At 36.3% G+C, this 23,926-nt stretch overlaps 1 protein-coding gene across 1 annotated transcript in view; it reads right to left on the bottom strand.

The window, feature by feature from the left end:
* Positions 1-23,926, bottom strand: part of syne1a (spectrin repeat containing, nuclear envelope 1a) — a 160,053-nt gene that overhangs the window by 121,687 nt on the left and 14,440 nt on the right. Inside the window, exons 4-6 of the mRNA XM_048206457.1 lie at positions 15,474-15,535; positions 2,762-2,857; positions 2,098-2,181 (exon numbers count right to left, since the gene is read on the bottom strand). Coding sequence (XP_048062414.1) covers positions 2,098-2,181; positions 2,762-2,857; positions 15,474-15,535 — 242 coding nt within the window. The remainder of the gene's footprint in view (positions 1-2,097; positions 2,182-2,761; positions 2,858-15,473; positions 15,536-23,926) is intronic.

Genomic DNA, 23,926 nt, shown 5'->3' with positions numbered 1-23,926 from the left:
ATAATATAATATAATATAATATAATATAATATAATATAATATATAATATAATATAATATAATATAATATAATAGTTAGGATTTGTAGAGATCCTGATTCAAAAATCGATAGTGTCAATCAAAGACATTATAGACAGTCACAGGAAAGGTTACACTAACCGGAGATCCTCTGTAGGCTGACTGAAACGGTGACAAAACAAAAGGAAGAAAGATAGAGAAAAGAAGAATAGAGGTCATTACATGCTGTTAACAAAAGTGTGGCCCATCAACTGAAGGACATGTGATAAGAACCCACAGCTCTGAGATAACCCCAAACCCTTCAGTGACAAACAAAGTGTGCATTGCACCCATTGTTATACACACACCAAGGCCAAACCAGCCACACACACAAGTTGAATGAATGACAAATTCACACAAAAACACACACACACACACAATCATAACATCCACTTTCTTAAAAAAAAAAAACAACACAAAAAAAAACATCCATTTACTTAAAATATTGTGTCCCAGATTGGATGTAAAAGTACAGTTCTATATAATACAAAACAGTTTTCTACTCTGGTTTCTCCCACTGTGCTCCACAGGGAATAGAGAGAGATGAGAGAGGGATGACAGAGACAGATAAGATGGTGAAAGACTGTAGCTTACGAAATGAATCCTCAGCTCCTTGAGAGATCAGATACACAGACAGACAGACCACCTCAGGAGTGGGAGGCTTAGCTCAGCTTCATTCACTGACAGGCCGCATAATGAAAGTCTGAAGCACAGCTACACAGTAAATGAAACATCTACGTCCTTCTCCCCAGAGAGATAATATGAAAAAATATCCTGTTTATACAGGGGGGAAAAATGGGCTCCATTTCTCCAAATCACTATGGTTTTACTATGACAGTAAACCTCTTTCTTTTATTCTATTTCTACTGAGCTACATTAAAATGAATTTATAATGAACACAGTTCTCTGGAACACTTGATTGATCAATTACAGCATTGAGCTGTCAAATATTTTTCTATGATGACCACTAAACTGGATACACTACCTTTCAAAGATTTGGGGTCGGTAAGATTTGTTTTTGAAAGTGGTCTCCTAAAGGATTAGTTCACTTTCAAATGAAAATTACCCCAAGCTTTACTCACCCTCAAGCCATCCTAGGTGTATATGACTTTCTTCTTTCTGATGAAAACAATCTGAGAAATATTAATAAATATCCTGATACATCCGAGCTTTATAATGGCAGTAAGCGTTACCAAACGAGTATGAGCTGAAGAAAGTGTCTCCATCCATCAAAAAAATATCCCACATGGTTCCGGGGGGTTAATAAAAGCCTTCTGAAGTGAAGCGATGCGTTTGTGTAAAAAAAAAAAAAAAAAATCCATATTTAACATTATAAATGACTTTACTGTCACTTTTAATTAATTTAATGCATCATCGCTGAATACAAAAGTTAATTTCTTTTTTAAAAAATTATACTGACCCCAAAGTTTGAACTGTAGTGTATATTCTGTATAGACCTAAATGTATATCAATGTTTATATATACTTATATGTGTCTATGCATTTTTAACACAGTAGGCCGATTATTTCAATCTTATAATGTCTTTTTCACAACAGATCACCTTTTTAGGACTGTATTATCTAACCCTTAATTAGTCCATTTATTCAGCTTTAGCAACTACAGACAGAAAGAGAGACTCCATGAGAAAAGCACATTGCTACATGTGAGGAACCAGAGACAGATTTATAATATGGTGACTCAGGACTAAACCTCAATAAGGAGAATGATTTCAGTCTGAGGTGTCAAAATCACCTCATAAATCTATGCTGAGCCATCTAGCATGTTCTAACTAATCCATAAATCCTTCATTTGTTGGTGATTTGAATGAAACATATAATATCTTGTCGTTTAGAGTAAGAATTAAACATGAAATGAAGAACTAGGTTTTCCTTCTCTTTGTCTCTCGAGAGACAGTACTGTAAAGTGAGAGAGCAGTATAAGAGCAGAGCAGAGCGGGGAAGAGGTTGTGTAGGTCAGACTGAGTGGCTATGACCTGGAGCTGTACACCTGAGCAAAGCACACTGGGAATGGACTGCCTTACCCTCCTGCCCTCCAGAAACTTTAGCGCTCTTCCCACGTTAGCAACCCAGTGGATCCTCCTCAGCTTGCGGCCCTGCTCACATGGCTGTCAGATGGGAGAAGATAGCACAGCAGACAAAAGGAAAACAGTGATAGACAAGAGGAAAATGTAAATACCCAGCAAGGAACCGGGAGAATGAGATGAAAACAAACAGAAAAGCAGAAAGAGACAGCAAGAAAGCAGATGAGCAGGATAGTTATAGTACAGAGAGAAAGACAAAAGAGAGTAAGAAGGAAACCAAGATTACACCAAATAGATGGCAAGAGAGAAAAGGAAAAAAAAAATCAAAGCGCTATGCATCACTTGATATATCAATTGTTACAGCACTGCAAAGACCCGAGGCTTCGCTAGCCTTATGGGATAGTTTACTGAGAATGTGGGTATTCACATGTGTCTTATGCATATGTGTGTGCTAATAATGTGCTAGGAATATACTGTGTTTTTGGTAATATGACTTGTATTATTATGTTTTCTATCATTTAAAACAATGTCACAATGTTAAAACAATGTTGACTATATATTACAGATATTTAAATAAATGGGACAATTATGTTTGAGCCATTTTTACAGCTAACAAAGGACAATCACCAAAATACCAAAACCAGCAAAAGTACATTTAGCTTACCAGTTTGTGACCAGACAGGACTTCAAGAAGAGCCAACAACATCACTCCATCTTTAACATCTTCAAAGAGATCTGAGACCATCAAAGGAGGATTACACTGCATGGGGAGGGAAAACAATCTATTGATGATTTTACATTTTACTTTAAAACATTTAGTACGTATGACAGACAATAGAACAATATACGACAGATAGATAGAATGACAGAACGATCATTAGAATGACAGAACAATCGATAGAACGATTGATAGATAGAACGATAGATAGAACAATAGATGGATAGATAGAATGACAGAACGACTGATAGAACGATAGATAGAACAGTTGATAGAATGATACAACGGTCGATAGAACAATAGATAGAACAATAGAATGATCAATAGAACATATAATGATTGATAGAATGATACAACTATCGATAGATGGGTAGATAGAATGATAGATAGAACAATAGAGATACAACAATAGATAGAACAATAGATAGAATGATAGAACAATAGATAGAACGATCAATAGAACGATAGAACGATTGATAAAGCAATCGATAGAGCAACAGATAGAACTATAGAATGCTCGATAGAACAATAGATAGAATGATAGATAGAATGATAGAACAATCGATAGAACAATCGATAGAATGATAAAGCGACAGATAGAACAATAGATAGAATGATAGATAGAACGATAGAACAATCGATAGAGCAACAGATAGAACAATAGAATGCTCGAAAGAACAATAGATAGAATGATAGATAGAACAATAGAACAATCGATAGAACAATCGATAGAACAATCGATAGAATGATAAAGCGACAGATAGAACAATAGATATAATGATAGATAGAACGATAGAACAATCGATAGAGCAACAGATAGAACGATAGAATGCTCGAAAGAACAATAGATAGAACAATAGAACAATCGATAGAACAATCGATAGAACAATCGATAGAATGATAAAGCGACAGATAGAACAATAGATATAATGATAGATAGAACGATAGAACAATCGATAGAGCAACAGATAGAACTATAGAATGCTCGATAGAACAATAGATAGAATGATAGATAGAATGATAGAACAATCGATAGAACAATCGATAGAATGATAAAGCGACAGATAGAACAATAGATAGAATGATAGATAGAACGATAGAACAATCGATAGAGCAACAGATAGAACGACAGAATGCTCGAAAGAACAATAGATAGAATGATAGATAGAACAATAGAACAATCGATAGAACAATCGATAGAACAATCGATAGAATGATAAAGCGACAGATAGAACAATAGATATAATGATAGATAGAACGATAGAACAATCGATAGAATGATAGAGCGACAGATAGAACAATAGATATAATGATAGATAGAACGATAGAACAATCGATAGAACAATCGATAGAATGATAGAGCGACAGATAGAACAATAGATAGAATGATAGATAGAACAATCGATAGAACAATCGATAGAACAATCGATAGAATGATAGAGCGACAGATAGAACAATAGATAGAATGATAGATAGAATGATAGAATCGATAGAACAATCGATAGAATGATAGAGCGACAGATAGAACAATAGATAGAATGATAGATAGAACGATAGAACAATTGATAGAATGATAGAGCGACAGATAGAACAATAGATAGAATGATAGATAGAACGATAGAACAATCGATAGAACAATCGATAGAATGATAGAGCGACAGATAGAACAATCGATACAACAATCGATACAACAATCGATAGAATGACAGAGCGACAGATAGAACAATAGATAGAATGATAAATAGAATGAAAGAATGCTCGATAGAACAATAGATAGAATGATAGATAGAATGATAGAACAATCGATAGAACAATCGATAGAATGATAAAGCGACAGATAGAACAATATATATAATGATAGAACGATAGAACAATCGATAGAACAATCGATAGAATGATAGAGCGACAGATAGAACAATAGATATAATGATAGATAGAACGATAGAACAATCGATAGAATGATAGAGCGACAGATAGAACAATAGATAGAATGATAGATAGAACAATCGATAGAACAATCGATAGAACAATCGATAGAATGATAGAGCGACAGATAGAACAATAGATAGAATGATAGATAGAATGATAGAATCGATAGAACAATCGATAGAATGATAGAGCGACAGATAGAACAATAGATAGAATGATAGATAGAATGATAGAATCGATAGAACAATCGATAGAATGATAGAGCGACAGATAGAACAATAGATAGAATGATAGATAGAACGATAGAACAATCGATAGAACAATCGATAGAATGATAGAGCGACAGATAGAACAATAGATAGAATGATAGATAGAACAATCGATAGAACAATCGATAGAATGATAGAGCGACAGATAGAACAATAGATAGAATGATAGATAGAATGATAGAATCGATAGAACAATCGATAGAATGATAAAGCGACAGATAGAACAATAGATAGAATGATAGATAGAACGATAGAACAATCGATAGAACAATCAATAGAATGATAAAGCGACAGATAGAACAATAGATAGAATGATAGATAGAACGATAGAACAATCGATAGAATGATAGAGCAACAGATAGAACAATAGATAGAATGATAGATAGAACGATAGATAGAATGATAGATAGAACAATAGAACAATCGATAAAACAATCGATAGAATGATAAAGTGACAGATAGAACAATAGATATAATGATAGATAGAACGATAGAACAATCGATAGAATGATAGAGCAACAGATAGAACAATAGATAGAATGATAGATAAAACGATAGATAGAATGATAGATAGAACAATAGAACAATCGATAAAACAATCGATAGAATGATAAAGTGACAGATAGAACAATAGATATAATGATAGATAGAACGATAGAACAATCGATAGAATGATAGAGCGACAGATAGAACAATAGATAGAATGATAAATAGAATGAAAGAATGCTCGATAGAACAATAGATAGAATGATAGATAGAACAATCGATAGAATGATAAATAGAACGATAGAACGCTCGATAGAACAACAGAAAGATAGATAGAACGATAGAACGATCAATAGAATGATAGAACGATCGATAGAATATATAGAATGATAGAACGATCAATAGAATGACAGACAGACAGACAGACAGATACATAGATAGATAGATAGATAGACAGACAGACATATAGATAGTATTTGTTGTGACATCCTGATCATAGTTGTGACGTGAGTTTGAATCAAAAGCTTTATAGATTTAAACCCAGTGGAGATTCGTGCTGTCGGTCTGTGGCCGTCAAGAGCTTAAGAAGCATCTAAAAAGCCTGGGTAAAGTGCTGATTCTGGAGACGACACAGACTGTCTGACCTGATGAAGCCCTCCACTAATCCAACCACACAGCTTCTCTTTACCCTGACGACACATCCAGGATTTCTCTTAAGACAGCAGTCACATGACTGGGATTTGGAGTGGAAAGCAGCCGGGTGCCAAAATCATTCATGAGGAGATTAATATAAAACAGTGAAAGTAAGTGTGTGTGCGTGCGTGCGTGCGTGCGTGCGTGCGTGCGTGCGTGCGTGCGTGCGTGTGTGCATGTGTGAGAGAGAGAGAGAGAGATGGGGTGGGGACTTAAAATTTCAAAAAAGAGTGAAAGTGAACAAAGTCAAGAGAAACGACAGTGGAATGACCTTAATTAGAGGCAGAAAGGAGAAATGAATGATGTTTTTTAAAAGATTAATTCTTGAAGCATTTTTGATAGAGCAGGGGGAGGAATTGCTAAGATATTCCAATTAGCTCTAAATAATTCAAAAGCTAATTGGATAAAATCACCTTATAGGATATTACATTAAAAAGAGGCACTTTGAGTAATTATGCAACTAATGAAAAATAAGAGAAAAAAAACACAAATGCACAAGCAGCAGGGCTTAACAAACTAATTAGCTGTGTCTGGTTATTACTGATGGAAATAGATTGTCACACCAGGCGCTGCTGATGTATTCAGCGGAGTGACAGCGTTTAGCTATGCTAGCTGCATGTTCTGAGTAACCCAATCAAAGTTCATGTGAACATACAAACGCCTGAGGGCCACTCGAACTGCTTTCAATATCAGCCAGAGATGAGAGAGACAAGTTCAATTAAGGATGAGAGTAGGTCATGGCTTAATACTGTTCGACTGAAATTTGTACACCAAATCATTTTTAAAGCACCCAATAACATTAAAAAAAGTAACATTTATTTTATTTTACAGATGTGGTCTGGGGTTTGGCACTGACTTTTATTAGAAATAAAATAAAATAAAATAAAATAAAATAAAATAAAATAAAATAAAATAAAATAAAATAAAATAAAATAAAATAAAATAAAATAAAATAAAATAAAATAAAATAAAATAAAATAAAATAAAATAAAATAAAATAAAATAAAATAAAATAAAATAAAATAAAATAAAATAAAATAAAATAAAATAAAATAAAATAAAATAAAATAAAATAAAATAAAATAAAATAAAATAAAATAAAGGGTTGTTACCAAAATTAAAAATTTGACTTTAAATGCTTTGAAATATTTCCACCGCACTTAAATTCAGAATAATTTGTATAGTGCTTTCCACAGTGAAAGTGCCATAGAAGAACCACTTTTGGTTGACTAAAGAACCTTTCAATGATCAGCTCTAAAAAGAACCATTTTTTCTTAGTTTGAAGAACATTTTAACAATCTAAAGAACCTTTTTTTTCCAATCTGTGGGTACAAATTACAAAATTGGAAGGTACTGCTTACAAATCTGTGAGCTGTAATTGTTAAATTGAGGGTACAGTTTGTAAATCTGTGAGCACTGATTACTGAATTTCATAATTCAGAGAGAAACCTGATGGGGCGTTGATATACATCCCGTGACAAAGCAGGTGCAGCCAGCAGGGTGTCCGAGTGGCTGCTGTGTGCTGCTCACCCATGCTATCTGTCAAACACATGAGAAACGAGCTCATCCTCAATATTGGGCATGCCATAATTAAGCCCTAACCCTGTCTGAGAGGATTTGACAAAATTGAAATGGAGGGTGGCCTCTTCCTTACGCGTTCCCTTCCTTTCAATCGCACTCCTCTCCCTCTCTCTCTCTCTAGTGGCTAATCAAGTTGAGGCTCTTAGGCAGATTAGTGCTTCAGTCCTGCCTCTCTGATGTCCTTCAAATTTGCAAGTACATGTATGAGTAAAGAGACCTGAGGCGCTGTGCGTCCTGTGATGGTATCTTTTAATGAACCGTTTGGAGTATGAGGATTCTGGTAAATCTTTTAATGCAATGCTGATCAATTCTGTCAGAATTGATTATTGGGTTGAACCAGGATCTTGTTTAGGCCTTTGCAATTTCACAAGATGTGCAAAGAAAACAGGATGCCATTGTTTATACAATTAAAAAGAAGACAATTGAAAGACTGGAGCTTTCAAAATTCAAAAAGGACACAAAAACTCATAAAAGTGTCATAAAAAGTGGTCCATAATTACTGAGCTATAGACCTTATGTAGCCCCGCCCCTTTTCAGCGCTGCGCTTGTTGTCTTTTGACTTCCGGTTTGTATTTCCACAGCAATCTTACGAATTTATGAATGAACTGTTCGTTTAAAAATCTTCCTGGTTTTCTGACATTTGTTAAGACATCTGCTTTAAACATTACAATGCTCATGATAACTCTCGTTAACTCTACAATATACAGAGCTACCGCAAAAATGGAAGTACAAAGACATTCTAAAGATGGCTGTGCACACGTTTCTCTGGCACATAAGGTCTATATTCCAAGTCTTCCAAAGTCATATCATTCCTTAAGCAATTCTTTTGTCTTCTCAGGTGTAAATGAGCCATTATTCATGATCATTCACGCCTCCATGCATACTGTGTTTCTTGACAAAAAGTGTCTTACAAAAACTAAATCAATATATTGTGTTATATGAACAAGTAGGCATTATAATTTTTACATAATTTTGAAGCAAAAACTCTAGTCTACAACCCCCAATACCCAGAAGTCTTGTGAACACAGATTTAATATATATTTTTGGCCTTATTTCAGTGACTTAATTTTTTTGTTTTTTCAATAACCGTTATTCCTTCAAAAACACAAACATGTGCATACATGTTCCTCACATATTATGGTAGCCTAGTTTGTGCTGAATACAGTGTAATGACACCTTTGTCATTAATATGTTTATGAACAACTGAAAAAAGCACAAATGTCAGGGTATGTCAAAACTTCTCCAGGCCCCAAATCAGCCTCATGCTGTGTTCACACCAGACGCGACTTGCGCGAATAAATCGCGCTATTCGCGCGTAGTTGGACGCTTGAACATTTTGAGTTTACTCGCTTCATTCGCGCGTGAAAATCCCTTCACAACAGACGCGAATTCGCGTCATGAGAGGGGCTCTCCCACTCCTTTATGTGTCCCAGACTCTCCCACTGCTTTCTGCACACTTCCTCTGAATAAACACAACTTGTCAGTGGGGAAATAATTGTAAATTACAGCGAATAAGCTCAATTGGTCGTCTTTAGTTGGCTTGTAGTCTTAATATGTATATATATATATATATATATAGCTCTAATTGAGTAAAGACCATTTTTTACAACTTATCAGATTGTCCGACCTCCTCATTCACTTTCTTTCAAACACGATCCTTTTTATTTCTGTTTCTATAAATGTATGAAGATGTACAGCGACGATGATTTTGTCCTCCATTGTTGTTTCGAAATTCTGCCTCAGCTCGCTACGTCACGTCACTACTAGAGCAAGCTCCTGATTGGTTAACGCGGCGCGGAAATTCGCCAAAGTTCAGATTTTTCAACTTGCACGATTCGCGCCGCAGGATGTCAATTCGCGTCTTTGCATTGACTTAACATGTAAATCACTCGCGCTTACCGCTTCATTCGCGTCCGGTGTGAACTCACCATCAGACTCCAGAGGGTTAACATGAAAACAAACAGAAATTAATCCCTGTCAATCTTCCCCTCCAGTGAGTTCCTGAGTTTGATTCTTAAATGAATCATTCAGACTGGTGCTGGATCAACTGATTCATTCAAAAGATCTATGATTCTTTTATAAAACCGCTCTTTTTATAAAAACAATTCATTCTCCCCTTGTGTTCCATGGAACATTACATGAAGGTGAGAAATATGAATGTTTTATTTATGGCTGAATTATTCCTTTAAAAATTATATACACACACTCCATTACTTACTGATCCATTTAAACAGCATAGATAATAATAAGGAAATATTCCTAAATTTATATAACTTTAGGGCAGGAACCTGTTCAAAGGTTAATGCTTCACTGAATACTGCAAACTCTGCAAATGACAGTAATATGAAAAGCAGCCAGTGGGCATTCAAGTCAACATACGGAAATCTTTGAAGCTTTACTGCAACATTTCAGTCACTCACTACTGAAACTTGGAACTAACAGACCTAATTTACTCTGTTCACACTTAATTACATTTCATTATCTATCATGGACCTGTGGGTGCCATCCTCTAATACTCTTTTGATACTTCTATAAAGGAATGAGAGGAGAGACAGAGACGGTGTGTAATTCTCATTCTGTGTTATCTTACACATGTTAAGAATTAAACCAGTGCCTTTGGGCTAGGAATTATAGAGATGGAAAATCACTGCAGATGATTTGCATTAGCGATTTGGTGGTGGGATAGAGGCAGACAATTTGATGAGAAATACCTGAAACCCAAATCTAAACATGCTTGAAACAGCGAACAGTTTCCCTTCAGTTTATCAGTCTATGTTCATCCTGTCAACAATTATAAGAGTTGCATTTCTTCCTATTTGCCACATGTATTCTCAAACTTCTCCCTCAAATACTTGAGAGTGCCGTCACCAAGGCAACGTCATTCAGCAGTGGGATGAGGTTAAAGGGCACCAGCAAAGAAGTGGGAACAGCGGGTGCCTGGGATGGTGTGGTGGTGTTCAGCTATTGAACAAATTATTTGGATTTATATGATGAATGAATGTAATTGATTCTGACATTTGCAGAATCAGTTCAAATAATTGTCTATTTGCAATTTTAATGAGACAATCTCCATTTCTGTCCTTCCTGGACACATATTTCATGAAAAACGTGTCTCAAGTCTATTGAAGCAATAGTATCATGTCACATCTTACACGTCATACAATAGGACTGCAGGTCCAAGTTAATATACAGTATTTCACAGAAGTGAGTACACCCCTCACATTTTTGTAAATATTTGATTATATCTTTTCATGTGACAACACTGAAGAAGTTACACTTTGCTACAATGTAAAGCAGTGAGTGTACAGCTTGTATAACAGTGCAAATTTGAGTACACCCCTCAGTGAAAATGTCCAAATTGGTCCCAATTAGCCATTTTCTCTACCCGGTGTCATGTGACTCGTTAGTGTTACAAGGTCTCAGGTGTGAATGGGGAGCAGGTGTGTTAAATTTGGTGTTATCGCTCTCACTCTCTCATACTGGTCACTAAAAGTTCAACATGGCACCTCATGGCAAAGAACTCAATGAGGATGTGAAAAAATTAATTGTTGCTCTACATAAAGATGGCGTATGCTATAAGAAGATTGCCAAGACCCTGGAACTGAGCTGTAGCATGGTGGCCAAGACCATACAGTGGTTTAACAGGACAGGTTCCACTCAGAACAGGCCTCGCCGTGGTCGACCAAAGAAGTTGAGTGTACGTGCTCAGCGTCATATCCAGAGGTTGTGTTTAGGAAATAGACATATGAGTGCTGCCAGTGTTGCTTCTGAGGTTGAAGGGTGAGGGGTCAGCCTGTCAGTGCTCAGACCATATGCCGCACACTGCATCAAACTGGTCTGCATGGCTGTCATCCCAGAAGGAAGCCTCTTCTAAAGATGATGCACAAGAAAGCCCACAAACAGTTTGCTGAAGACAAGCAGACTTAGGAAGACTAAGGACATGGATTACTGGAACCATGTCCTGTGGTCTGATGAGACCAAGATAAACTTATTTGGTTCAGATGGGGTCAAGCGTGTGTGGCGGCAACCAGGTGAGGAGTACAAAGACAAGTGTGTCTTGCCTACAGTCAAGCATGGTGGTGGGATTGTCATGGTCTGGGGCTGCATGAGTGCTGCCGGCACAGTTCATTGAAGGAACCATGAATGCCAACATGTACTGTGATATACTGAACCAGAGCATGATCCCCTCCCATCAGAGACTACATGATAACAACCCCAAACCCTAAAATTGCTAAAGAAGCTGAGGGTAAAGATGATGGACTGGCCAAGCATGTCTCCAGACCTAAACCCTATTGAGCATCTGCGGGGCATCCTCAAACAGAAGGTAGAGGAACGCAAGGTCTCTAACATCCACCAGCTCTGTGAGGTCGTCATGGAGGAGTGGAAGAGGACTCCAGTGGAACCTGTGAAGCTCTGCTGAACTCCATGCCCAAGAGGGTTAAGGCAGTGCTGGAAAATAATGGTGGCCACACAAAATATTGACAATTTGGGCCTAATTTGGACATTTTCACTTAGGGATGTACTCACTTTTATGGCATATGTCATTTCTTCAGTGTTGTCACATGAAAAGATATAATAAAATATTTACAAAAATGTGAGGGGTGTACTCACTTCTGTGAGATACTGTATATGACAGGGTGGATTCTCTTCTCTATCTCTCTTCAATGCAGTCCACTGAAAGCAAAATCTTGATTTCTGAGCCAGATCTAATCCAGCTTAAGTTTTCCTTTGAAATATTAATAATTTGCCAATATACCATTCAACTATCACTCAATGATACAGCTATGTTATTATTGTTAACTACATATAAAACTATTAAAAACTATTATTATAATTGAGATAAAGCTGAAATAAAATGAAATATAAACATTAGATGAAAAACATTGAAAAGGTACACTATGTAATTTTTTTGTTTAAAATTAACACAATTAACAAAAAGTCAAATACATCATCAATATTTTCTACCAAAACATGTTTTTTGTGCTGATTCACTATAGTAAGCCTATTATAAGCAATGTTGGGGAAAGTTACATTTAAAAGTAATGCATTACAGTATTGTGTTACTCCCTAAAAAAGTAACTAATTGCATTACTTAGTTACTTTTTATGAAAAGTAATGCGTTGCATTACTTTTGCCTTACTTTTTCTCATCTGGGCTGGGCTTGCTTGTTTAATTTTTAATAACAACAAAAAAGTTATATTTTTTGATAAGGCCCTTTCACACCAAAAGTGAAATGAATAAGCCTCAGGCTGAAGGAAATGCATATATACACCTGTACAGTAGAGGGCGCATCTCAAACAAATCTTTCAGCTGTGCTGCCATTCTGAATTAAAGGGGACCTATTATGCCCTATTTAACAAGATGTAAAATTAGTCTCTGATGTTCCCAGAGTGTGTATGTGAAGTTTTAGCTCAAAATACCCCACAGATAATTTTTTATAGCATGTTAAAATTGCTACTTTTAGTGGTTGAGCAAAAACGAGCCGCTTTAGTGCGGTCCCTTTAAATGCAAATGAGCTGCCTAAGAGGGCGGAGCTTCACGAGCTGATTCTCCGGTGACAGGAATAACATTGGTTAATAAAGTGAGATTAAATACATAAAGTATATTTGTGTAATTTAATATAGTTAATTATTACAGGTTTGAAATTATGATTGCATTTCACTGTTTTTATTCATTTTGAGGAATACTGAATGTTTTCGTGTGAGCGAGATGAGTAAATGCATGTTCACATTTAGTCTAGAACTACAATAACCATCATGTTCACACAGCACACAGGAGAGCTGTCAGTCAATAAATGTGAAAAAGTAACTTGCCTTACTTATTTGAAAAAGTAACTTAGATATTTTGTTGTAAATTGAAAAAGTAATGCGTTACTTTACTAGTTACTCGAAAAAGTAATCTGATTACGTAACTCAAGTTACTTGTAATGCGTTACCCCCAACACAAGTGTTTACATTTTAGATTTGTCTGAATGGTTTTCGCGAGTAAATGTGTACATGCGTCACTCATTCGCACGTGTCTCGTTATATCCATAAATAGAGAAAAGTTGCTCCGGCTACTTTGACGTGTGTAAAAGTTGACATAAACGCCGAACAGAGGAGAGTCTGCTGGCAAAAAAAGAATGTGACAGAGCTTGTAATAAAACAAGAATCAACATTGGCTTGGCTTTTCAAAGATGGTGGGAACTGAGGGATTTGAAATGTTGTAAAAGCAATGTGGAGATGGTGTTTTTATTACTCAACAGGTAAGTATTTTATTGAACAGAAACATTTTCTTATGTACTGTAGCTCTCTAACAGAGTTCATTGTTATGCATTATCTGTTGTGAAGGCCGTATTCATCCGCACAGTCAAGCTAAGCCAAAGCACAGCCAAAACAATGTTCTTCCACAAAATGCATGCTTAAAAATAACTTAAAGTAGATTTGGAATTGGAAAAAAGCACATAACAAAATTACTAAAACTTAACTCAAATTAAAATGAAACTGAAAATAGAAAAATAAAAGCTAATTCAAAATATTAATAAATACTATAATAGTAAACAAATAATACTAAAATAACACTGCAGTATAAACAAAATGAGATAAATTAGATTAATTTAATATAAGCCAGGCCTACACGGAATCTGCTTGTAAATATGCTTTAAAATGTTCATAAGTCAGAAAGAATCCTGCCATGCAGAAGCTGTTTAAATAGGTATGGAAACACTAAACCTAAGGATTCCTGTCAGTGAAATAATCAGAGCATAAACCAATTCCTGTCGTCTTCAAGCACACTGATGCTATGAATCTCACCACCAACTCTAACTGACAGGTCCAATATGTCCATGACAGATGGTAATGAGCAAAGAGATAAATAAATAACGGCTAGAGAGTGTACGAATGTCAACTCTTCTGTGGTTAACATTTTACGCTGGAGAGGCGCTGGTGTGCAACCTGAAACAAAATACGTATTCCCCACAGATTGATATTTCAAATGAATTTCCTGCTCCTCGTCACAGAAGATTAGTCAAGTCAGGTCTTGGTGATCATACTGGAATTATCTGGAGTGGCAGCTAATTAAAAGCGGCTTGACCAGTCACTATTTACACACAAATCAATAAGCCATCAAGCTATTATTACATGCAATATCATAGCCAAATGCTTGTGTCCTGTTTTTCTTGCAAATTTATACAAGCACCTGTTTCTCCGTAAGCTTTTAATAATGTCCCTGTTGTGATAATGGAAATTCAAATGATTTAAATGAATATTCCGGGTTAAATACAAGCTCAATCAAAATCACATGTGGCAAAATATTGATTACCACAAACATTTTTTAACCCTTTCTTCTGAAAAAAACCCAATGTGGGTTACACTGTACACCCTTTACATTTCAAATCCTACAAAAAGCAGCCCTATTTAAGTGCAATATTACATGAGATACATGTGTGACAGCATCTATTTGTTGCATAATGTTGTAATGTTACATAGCTGTCTATACGTAATTCCTGTCAGCAGACTGACTGCAGCCTGGTAAAATGAGGCACAGTAATCTAAAGAGGAGATTAAAGTGTATGTTCATGTTGGACCTGGACTGGTGCCACTAGTCTTGTGACAGATTAATACTGCAATGTGGAGAGAGGTGGTTAACAACCTTCAGGTGCTTTTTCTTTCACACATGAATGGATGTATGTTGGTTCAGAAACCTCACATGACTCAGCTCACCTTTGCCAGATGAGAGTTGATCCATTTTGTGAAAGTTCGCTTCTGCACAGCTTCCTGCTCATCTAAAGGAAAGAAAATAGTAAGAAATCAGATCATAAATCTTAAACATGAGACATTACTGTAAGATCTATCAAGAATCGCTTGGTTATTCTTACCGAATTATAAGGTTTATTTAGACTATTAGATTATCGGTTTGACAAATATCTTTGACCAATATTTATACCTTTACACTCATTTGGTTATTGGTTCTTTAATATTAAAGGGTTAGTTCACCTAAAAATGAAAATTCTGTCATTAATTACTCATCTTGTTACACACCCGTAAGACTTTCGTTCATCTTCGGAACACAAATTAAGATATTTTTGATGAAATCCGATGGCTCAGTAAGGCCTTAATTGACAGCAAGACAATTAACACTTTCAAATGCCCAGAAAGCTACTAAAGACGTATTTAAAACAGTTCATGTGACTAGTTCAGTGGTTCTACCCTAATGTTATGAAGCGACGAGAATACTTTTTGTGTGCCAAAAAAACAAAATAATGGGCAATTTCAAAACACCGCTTCATGAAGCTTCGAAGCTTTATGAATCTTTTGTTTCGAATCAGTGGTTCGGAGCACGTATCAAACTGCCAAAGTCACATGATTTTAGTAAACGAGGCTTTATTACGTCATAAGTGTTTTGAAATTTCAATGGTTCATCACTGGGGGGCGTGACTTTGGCAGTTTGATACACACTCCGAGCCACTGATTTGAAACAAAAGATTCGCAAAGCTTCAAATCTTCATGAAGCAGTGTTTTGAAATCACTAGATATTGTTGAATAAAGTCATTATTTTGATTTTTTGGTGCACAAAAAGTATTCTCGTCGCTTCATAACATTAAGTTTGAATCACTGTAGTCACATGAACTGTTTTAAATATGTCTTTAGTACCTTTCTGGGCATTGAAAATGTTAAATATCTTGCTGGCAATGCAGGCCTCACTGAGCCATCGGATTTTATGAAAAAAAAATATATCTTCACTTGATATTTGAGTAATAAATGACAGAATTGTCATTTTTGGGTGAACTAACCATTTAAGCCCATTGATAAATGGCACCATTTGGTAAATTTCTCTATAAGTAATTTTCTTATACATTACACTTAATATACATACATTTTTTTCATTCTCATATGAGCAACACATAGGATTTTAAATGCAACAGTTATACATATCACAATACAATGAATAAAATTAATCGCAAAACAACTTTCCTTAAATGTAATGGCATAAATAATAATACATTCAAAATGCATTATTGTTGTAGTCTAGGGATATTTTAGGTGTTACTGTGTGAAAAAGCAGAAATAAAACAATAATTAATCACATATCGGTTATGCATATTGGTTCTGTATATCAGTTACCAAACTCATAAACATGAAAATAATATGCATCATATCGGTTGCAAACATAATATTTAAATATAGCCTGGGATCCAGGACAACATTAACTAGGTGGGCGCCAAAAATTTTAACCCAATTTTCACAAGCTCACTCACAGCGATATTTGTATCCTGCAAGCAAATGAAAGCAGCATAAACATGTCATTCTCTAAACAAAAGATACGGTCCTAATTCTGAACTGCAAGGTGACAGTAATATCCTTTCTCCTAACTGTTATATCAGCATGAGATGACAACTGACAGAGCCAGCGTCTTTAATGAAAGCACTGTCTGATGAATTACACTGAAGCCGGTCACTATGACACACACTGTGTGTGTGTGTGTGTGTGTTAAAAAGGGGACCAGGCTCATGCATAATGCAGACCACATGTGCCAGTGCAAGTGCCATTTGTGCTAAAAATCTTGTATTTTGTGAATTAATAGATCGATCAGAGCTAAAACGATCAAATATTGATGAGAAGATGAGTGTGATAGATGGCAAGAGAAAAGATTTGCAGCAGCACTGGTGTGTATTACAGTGTGTGTGAGTGTAAGTGTGTGCCCAACCCACCATCATAAGGACAGGGTGACTTTGAGCGGGAAACACAGATGCAAACTCACTGTATAACACATACACCCACAAAATGTCTCCATTGTAATTATAACCAGGTGTCATTTTTCTTCTAATTCCTAATTAAATCTCCAAAATAACCACCATGATTAATCAACACTTCCTCGACTGTCTCTCTCACAGTAAGAAATGATCCACAGTGCATCCAAGGACCTGCTGAGCTGTTTTGAACATTTTCTACATGTGTGCACAGGATGCCCTACAGACGACCCCGTTATTCCCAACATTATTTGAGTATGTTTTACAAGAAAATACTATTTCAGTCTTTCTACTTCAACATTTCAAGTTTAATTCAATGTGTTACTTGTGAAATTAGCCATTTCTGAGGGAAAATTGTTTCGAAAAAAAATGTAAATTATGCAGATCTGACATAAATTATTACAAACACATGCAAATTGCTTAGAAGTGCATGTCTATCATAGAAATTGGCTGCATTTAGAAACAGGTATGGCAATCTCTTACCACGCAGGTGCTGAGAAACCCCTGGCACTAAGTTGAGAGACGTGCCAGACTTCTTCTTGGCAGCTACATCCTCCCATCGTCTTGCCACTTTGCCCTTGACTTCCATTCCAACAATGCCTCTGTGATCTCAAGTCCACGAAGAGCACATTCACCTGTGATGTCCAGAGGTCTTTCACAGGGTCAGCTACTCTCAACCACCCTCTTGTGGAGCTTTTGCTGTTCTCCTTCTTAAATATTCTGATCTGTTGCTTGTCAGTGCAGAAGAAAACCTTCATGCACCTCTTTTTTAGGTTCTCTACTTCCTTCTCACCATCCGATGTAAGTAATCAAAGTGTCCTGTCATTGTCCTTCCTAAGTAACAAAAAAAAAAAAAAAAAAAGAGTAGGAATGTGTGCATGTGTGCAGCACCGGTCTCAGTATCTCTCTGTCTATACACTCTCTGCAGGAACAATTCCCCTTGTACCTCCAGCCAATCGTTTGTATGGGAATGTGTGATGTCATCACACATCTGAGCGTATGACGGAAGGGGGAGTGGTGTGCGTATATGTGTTGTGAGTCACACAGCCTGCAACGCACACTCTTTAAAGACCGGACCAGGCAGGACGTGCTCGGCACTGAAATTCCCTGAGATCAGCTGAACTCTCTCTCTCTCTCTCTCTCCTCCCACAAAACGTATTGGATTCTATGGTTTAGGAAAAGCCGCCTGCCTGAGCTGATTAACTTTGCCTGAAAACACTGCTCGATCTGATTTACCGCTCCCAGCGGCTTTATAAACCTAGAACAGTCTAACAAAACAAACAGCACTACACTGTTAGATGCATTATTGAGATGTGATGAGGCTTTTATGTCACATAGTGCTATCAACAAACAAGCTATTACAATAGAATGAAGTCCATTTTATACACGAGAAGAAGAGCGAAAATTAACACCACACCAATGTTGCAGGTTTTGAAAATGAAGATATGAGAAAATGAAAAGCCTGGGGAGAATGATAATCTTTAAAATTATGATAGTTTCATTAATCATGGGTATAATTTTCTCTTTTATTCGTCTCCTCCCGAAAGGGTTTTTAATGATGGAAGTCATTAATATCAAATGGCCTCTGTCATATGCTATCAGTCTCCAGTTATCTTCACTTCTCAAGCCTGGAATCTGTCCTGCAATACCTTTAATGAAAATCTCTGACAGGTATGCGCATGCATGTATTTATTTAAGAGTGTTTATGAGTCCAAGAAAAGATGTTATTACATGGTGAAGGCACACCACAAAAAGCTAGTATTCATATAGTTATAGTGGTTAATGTTCTCTAATGACAAATGATTTGAAATAATCTGAGCAGGCAACAATGGTTCGCTGTGGACGTGACTAGTCTCTGTCCATGGTCCTGAACGAGTGCATTGAGCAAAAACACCATCAAAACAAAAGAAAACAAGCCTTGAAAACAAGAATGACCTATTTAAATACTGCCAAACTAAGAATAAAATAGATCGATATTTACAGTCTATACAGGCGAGTCTGTATCAGATTTGTATATTTAATACGGAGGTGATAATGTAAGAGCCCCTTTAGGCTAAAGAACAATCCACATGAGAAAGATAAAAGAAAAAAAGACAGCATTTTGGAAAAGCCTTCATTCTCAACATGGGAGTTTTGAGTTACTAAAAGAAGGTTGTGTAAAGGCTGAGGGCTATTCTGGACTAGAGATCTGCAGAGGTTAGAGTACAAACAGATGCTGGGTTAGTGTGCCTAATACCTGAGGCTAGCAACTAACCTCATGGGCCTCACTCTCTAGTGCTCGAAAAAGGCAGGACTCCAGTGAAAGAAAGAAAGAAAGAAAGAAAGAAAGAAAGAAAGAAAGAAAGAAAGAAAGAAGGGTAGTACACCACCTTGTGGTAAACTCAAGAACTCTAATATACATTGTAAATGAAGTGTTGCAGCCTCACTAACTGTAAATCGTACATTTTACACTTGCAGTCACTACCTGGTGATTTGCCAAGAAACGTTTTATTTCATGCTTGCCAATGAATTATTTCACATAATGCACACATAATAAATAATACACTAAAGAAAACCTGTGCCTCTCTTACAAGGACTGTGTGGCATTCAGCATTTCTTTGAAATGTCTTTTAAATTATAAATAAATTTCAAAATTTGAATAGAATTCTTCCATTAACTTCAAGGAAATAAAATGAACTGAAATTCAAAGAAATGTAAATGTTCCTAAAGACAAAGAAAGGAAAGTTGGTCAAGATAAACATTGAATGACAGATTGACAAAGCCTTGTTAGAAAGTTTAAAAATGTAATATGATGGTTTATTTGACACACAGACAGATATATTGAATTTATCATTATTTTATTATATCATTATATTTTTTAAACAAAATTAACTTTTATTTTATAGACATTTTTAGAACCTGATGAATTTCAGTAAAAATTCCACTTCCAGTATTTTGTGAATCCTATTTAAATTAAGAAAAAACTGAATTCTGAATTCTGAATTAAAGGATTAGTTGACTTTCAAATGAAAATTACCCCAAGCTTTACTCACCCTCAAGCCATACTAGGTGTACATGACTTTCTTCTTTCTGATGAACACAATCTGAGAAATATTAATAAATATCCTGATGCGTCCGAACTTTATATTGGCGGTGAGTGGGACCAACGAGTATGAGCTGAAGAAAGTGTCTCCATCCATCATAAACACGGCACCGGGGGGTTAATAAAGGCCTTCTGAAGTGAAGTGATGCGTTTGTGTAAAAATAAAATCCATATTTAACAAGTTATGTAGTAAAATATCTAGCTTCAACTTACGAAGAAAGTGTAAAAATTTTTGCAGTTCAAAACGCTTACGCTAAGTCCCACGACTTCCCTATTCACGCGACGCCAGTTTACACTTTCTTCGTAAGTTGAATATGGATGGCGGTCTGGCGGAAGTTCGATATTTTACTTCATAACTTGTTAAATATGAAGAGCTCTTTTCCAAAACGCGATAAACGCCAAATTTAAAAAAAAAAATGAATTTGTCATGCCATTTTGCTATGTACTGAACCTATTCTCTGCTCCATCAATGTTTCATGCCAAATCGTTATATTTCCTTGTTTAAAATGTACCGCAAGATGCAGTTTCTTTCCAAAACGCTATAAGCGCCAAACCTGTTTTTAGCCTAAATGCGATATATCCTCCTCTCGCCAATCAGAATTCGGCGAGCGTTCAACGCAATCTAACATGGCGGTTCTTTGAAGCGAGGGAGTTTGTTTGTGCTCAGTCTTCAAAATGAGTGCTTTAAACTCTATTAACACTTTTGATGACCTGGATGAGCCAGTGAGACCTACACCTGGGGGCCGGGGGCCGGAGTCCGGAGCGCCAACTCGGCTCGGTTCCCGAGATAGGGTCGTTTGAATATAAGGGTGTCTCGCCTCGCCTCGCCTCGCCTCTTATGTGTGTGTGCGCAAGTGTGTGACATCTTATCAGGCGATCAACCTGGGATGCGTTTCCCAAAAGCATCGTCAGCCAACCATGGTCGCAAGTTCCATTGAATTCTATTGGTAACGACGGAACTTGCGATGATGGTTGGCTTTGGGAAACGCACCTCTGTTCAGTACACTGTTTAAAACATATAGTCACCCAATCAATACTGAGATTCTAGATGTTTTTATATAAAAAGGCTTAAAAAAAAGGATGGAGCGTTTTGAAACAAGAAAAAAATAAACATTGAATTTATAATCAACAAAATTGTTGTTTCATTTAACAATCATTGTTTAACATGTTCAGACTGAGCCAATAGACCATTTAACAGGACAAATTGAATATTAACAAAATGTATAGGTCTAGATAAAAAAAATGTCATTTTCTTGAAAACTATTGAAATGGATTTATAGCGTTTCATATGAAATTTTTTCTGACAAAAACGCATCACTTACTGCATTTTTACATTTTCAAAAAAACATCACAGCATGATTTATAAGCTGTTTTGTCCGCATGTCATAGGGTATTTTCCATTATAGCTCAATTCCACCATCACTATAGCAACAACTCTTTCTACACATACGGCATTATTTATATCTCTGACCAGTGAGTGTGGCTATTAGCACTTTACCCTCACTGATAACGCAAGTCTTGAGAGCGTCTCCCCTCCTGCGCTTTCCCACTTAGACAAGCGAACACCTCTGCATTGGCACCAATCCCTAATTCTGCCAAATTAGCATTCCTAATTACAGTCCAAAGACACAAAAGATTTTATGAATAACTCAAGATGATTACTACAATGGGAACTTCCTCCCGTGGTTTCAGACGATGTGTGCTCTTAACAGTACACAATACGCCTCAAATCTGGAAGGTGTCTAGACATAGTCAGAAAAAATAAAAACATTTGAAGGCTGTGATACAGTGCTTTAGTGACCACTAGCTCTCAGCAGATGCCAATCATGCGATCTGAAGAGTATTAAAAGAACTCCTGTTGGCTTCTGTAATGAAATGATGTTGTGGTCAGGGCCAGGACAGAAGTAGGTCAGACGGGCTAAGCTTTTTATCCACTTCGAGAAACTCTGAACCATGCCCACATATACTACCCACATCATGTAGAAGAAGAGAATCAATCTATCTGTCTTATCGTACAAGGTCTGCATTATAATACAACGTAAACACACTGATTAAGTATAGTGGTTTAGGATTTGCATACTCAGGTTATCAAAAGAGCCTTAGATTTCACTGAAGCAATCAAAGGTGCACTCACATGGCACAAATCAGGCAGATTTTATCTACTTCAGAAGGTGAACTGATGCCCAACTGACCTTCAGCATTTGACACAGCTTGCTAGAGGCAAGTAAAAGGTAAAGTAAAGGTCAACCTGCTGTTGAAAGATAAGACAGTAACGTATTATAAGGATTCTTACTCTGTCTGCAGGCCATTGTAAGTGTCACGGCTGTTTCTGCTGACTAAATGAGGAGTTAAGCACAATCTAACAACAGTTAATGTGTGTGTCGGTCACACAAGAGTCCATTCAATATCACTGTCACCGGCAATCAATCAGTCCCTCGTCTCATAACAGTCCATCACAGCTGACACTCGTGAATACCCTTCTCAAGCCTAAAACAAATGGGATGCCCTATGCTCTTGTGGACTAGAACTTGTCTAAAGTACTATCCTATAATGTTTGCTACCGATCAAAAGTTTGGGGTCGTAAGATTTCTAAAATTTCGGAGAGAAGTCTCACCAAGGCTGCATTTATTTGATTAAAAATACAGTAATATTGTGAAATATTATTCAAATTTAAATAACTGTTTTCTATTTTAAAATGTCATTTATTCCTGTGATGGCAAACCTGAATTGTCAGCAGCCATTACTCCACTCTTCAGTGTCACATGATCCATCAGAAATCATTCTAATATGCTGATTTGGTGTTCAGGAATTGTCAATATTGAAAACATTTGTGCTGATTCATATTTTTGCAGATTGTTTTTTTTAATATTTTGTGATTTTCAGGATTCTTTGATAAACAGAAAGTTCAAAAGAACAGCATTTATTTGAAATAGAAATCTTTCCAAATATTATAAATGTCTTTATTGTCACTTTTGAACAATTTAATGCATCCTTGCTCAATAAAAGTATTATTTTCTTTCAAAATAAAAAATCTCTCTGACTCCAGACTTTTGAATGGTAGTTTACACACCAAGGCTATTTGTACTACATAAACACACACATTTCTCTTTGAAATGACTAAATCAGGTCATCTCACTGGTAGCACAATACAATTTCTCTTCCCAGTTCTCATACAGATGTTAATGCACACTTGACCATAAGTCAACATTCTCCTTTTGTGTGCGTTTCACAGAAGAAAGAAATTCATAAGGGTTTGGAACGTAAATAATGACTGATTTTTAATTTTTGGGTGAACTATCCCTTTAATTTTATAGCACACTGAAACTGTTTTGTTCTTTGCTGAC

Source organism: Megalobrama amblycephala, linkage group LG11 (assembly GCF_018812025.1).
Source record: "Megalobrama amblycephala isolate DHTTF-2021 linkage group LG11, ASM1881202v1, whole genome shotgun sequence".
In the NCBI taxonomy this organism is placed as follows: Eukaryota; Metazoa; Chordata; class Actinopteri; order Cypriniformes; family Xenocyprididae; genus Megalobrama; species Megalobrama amblycephala.
The sequence above is the reverse complement of the archived record's forward strand: the minus strand, read 5'-3'. Positions and strand labels throughout refer to the sequence as shown.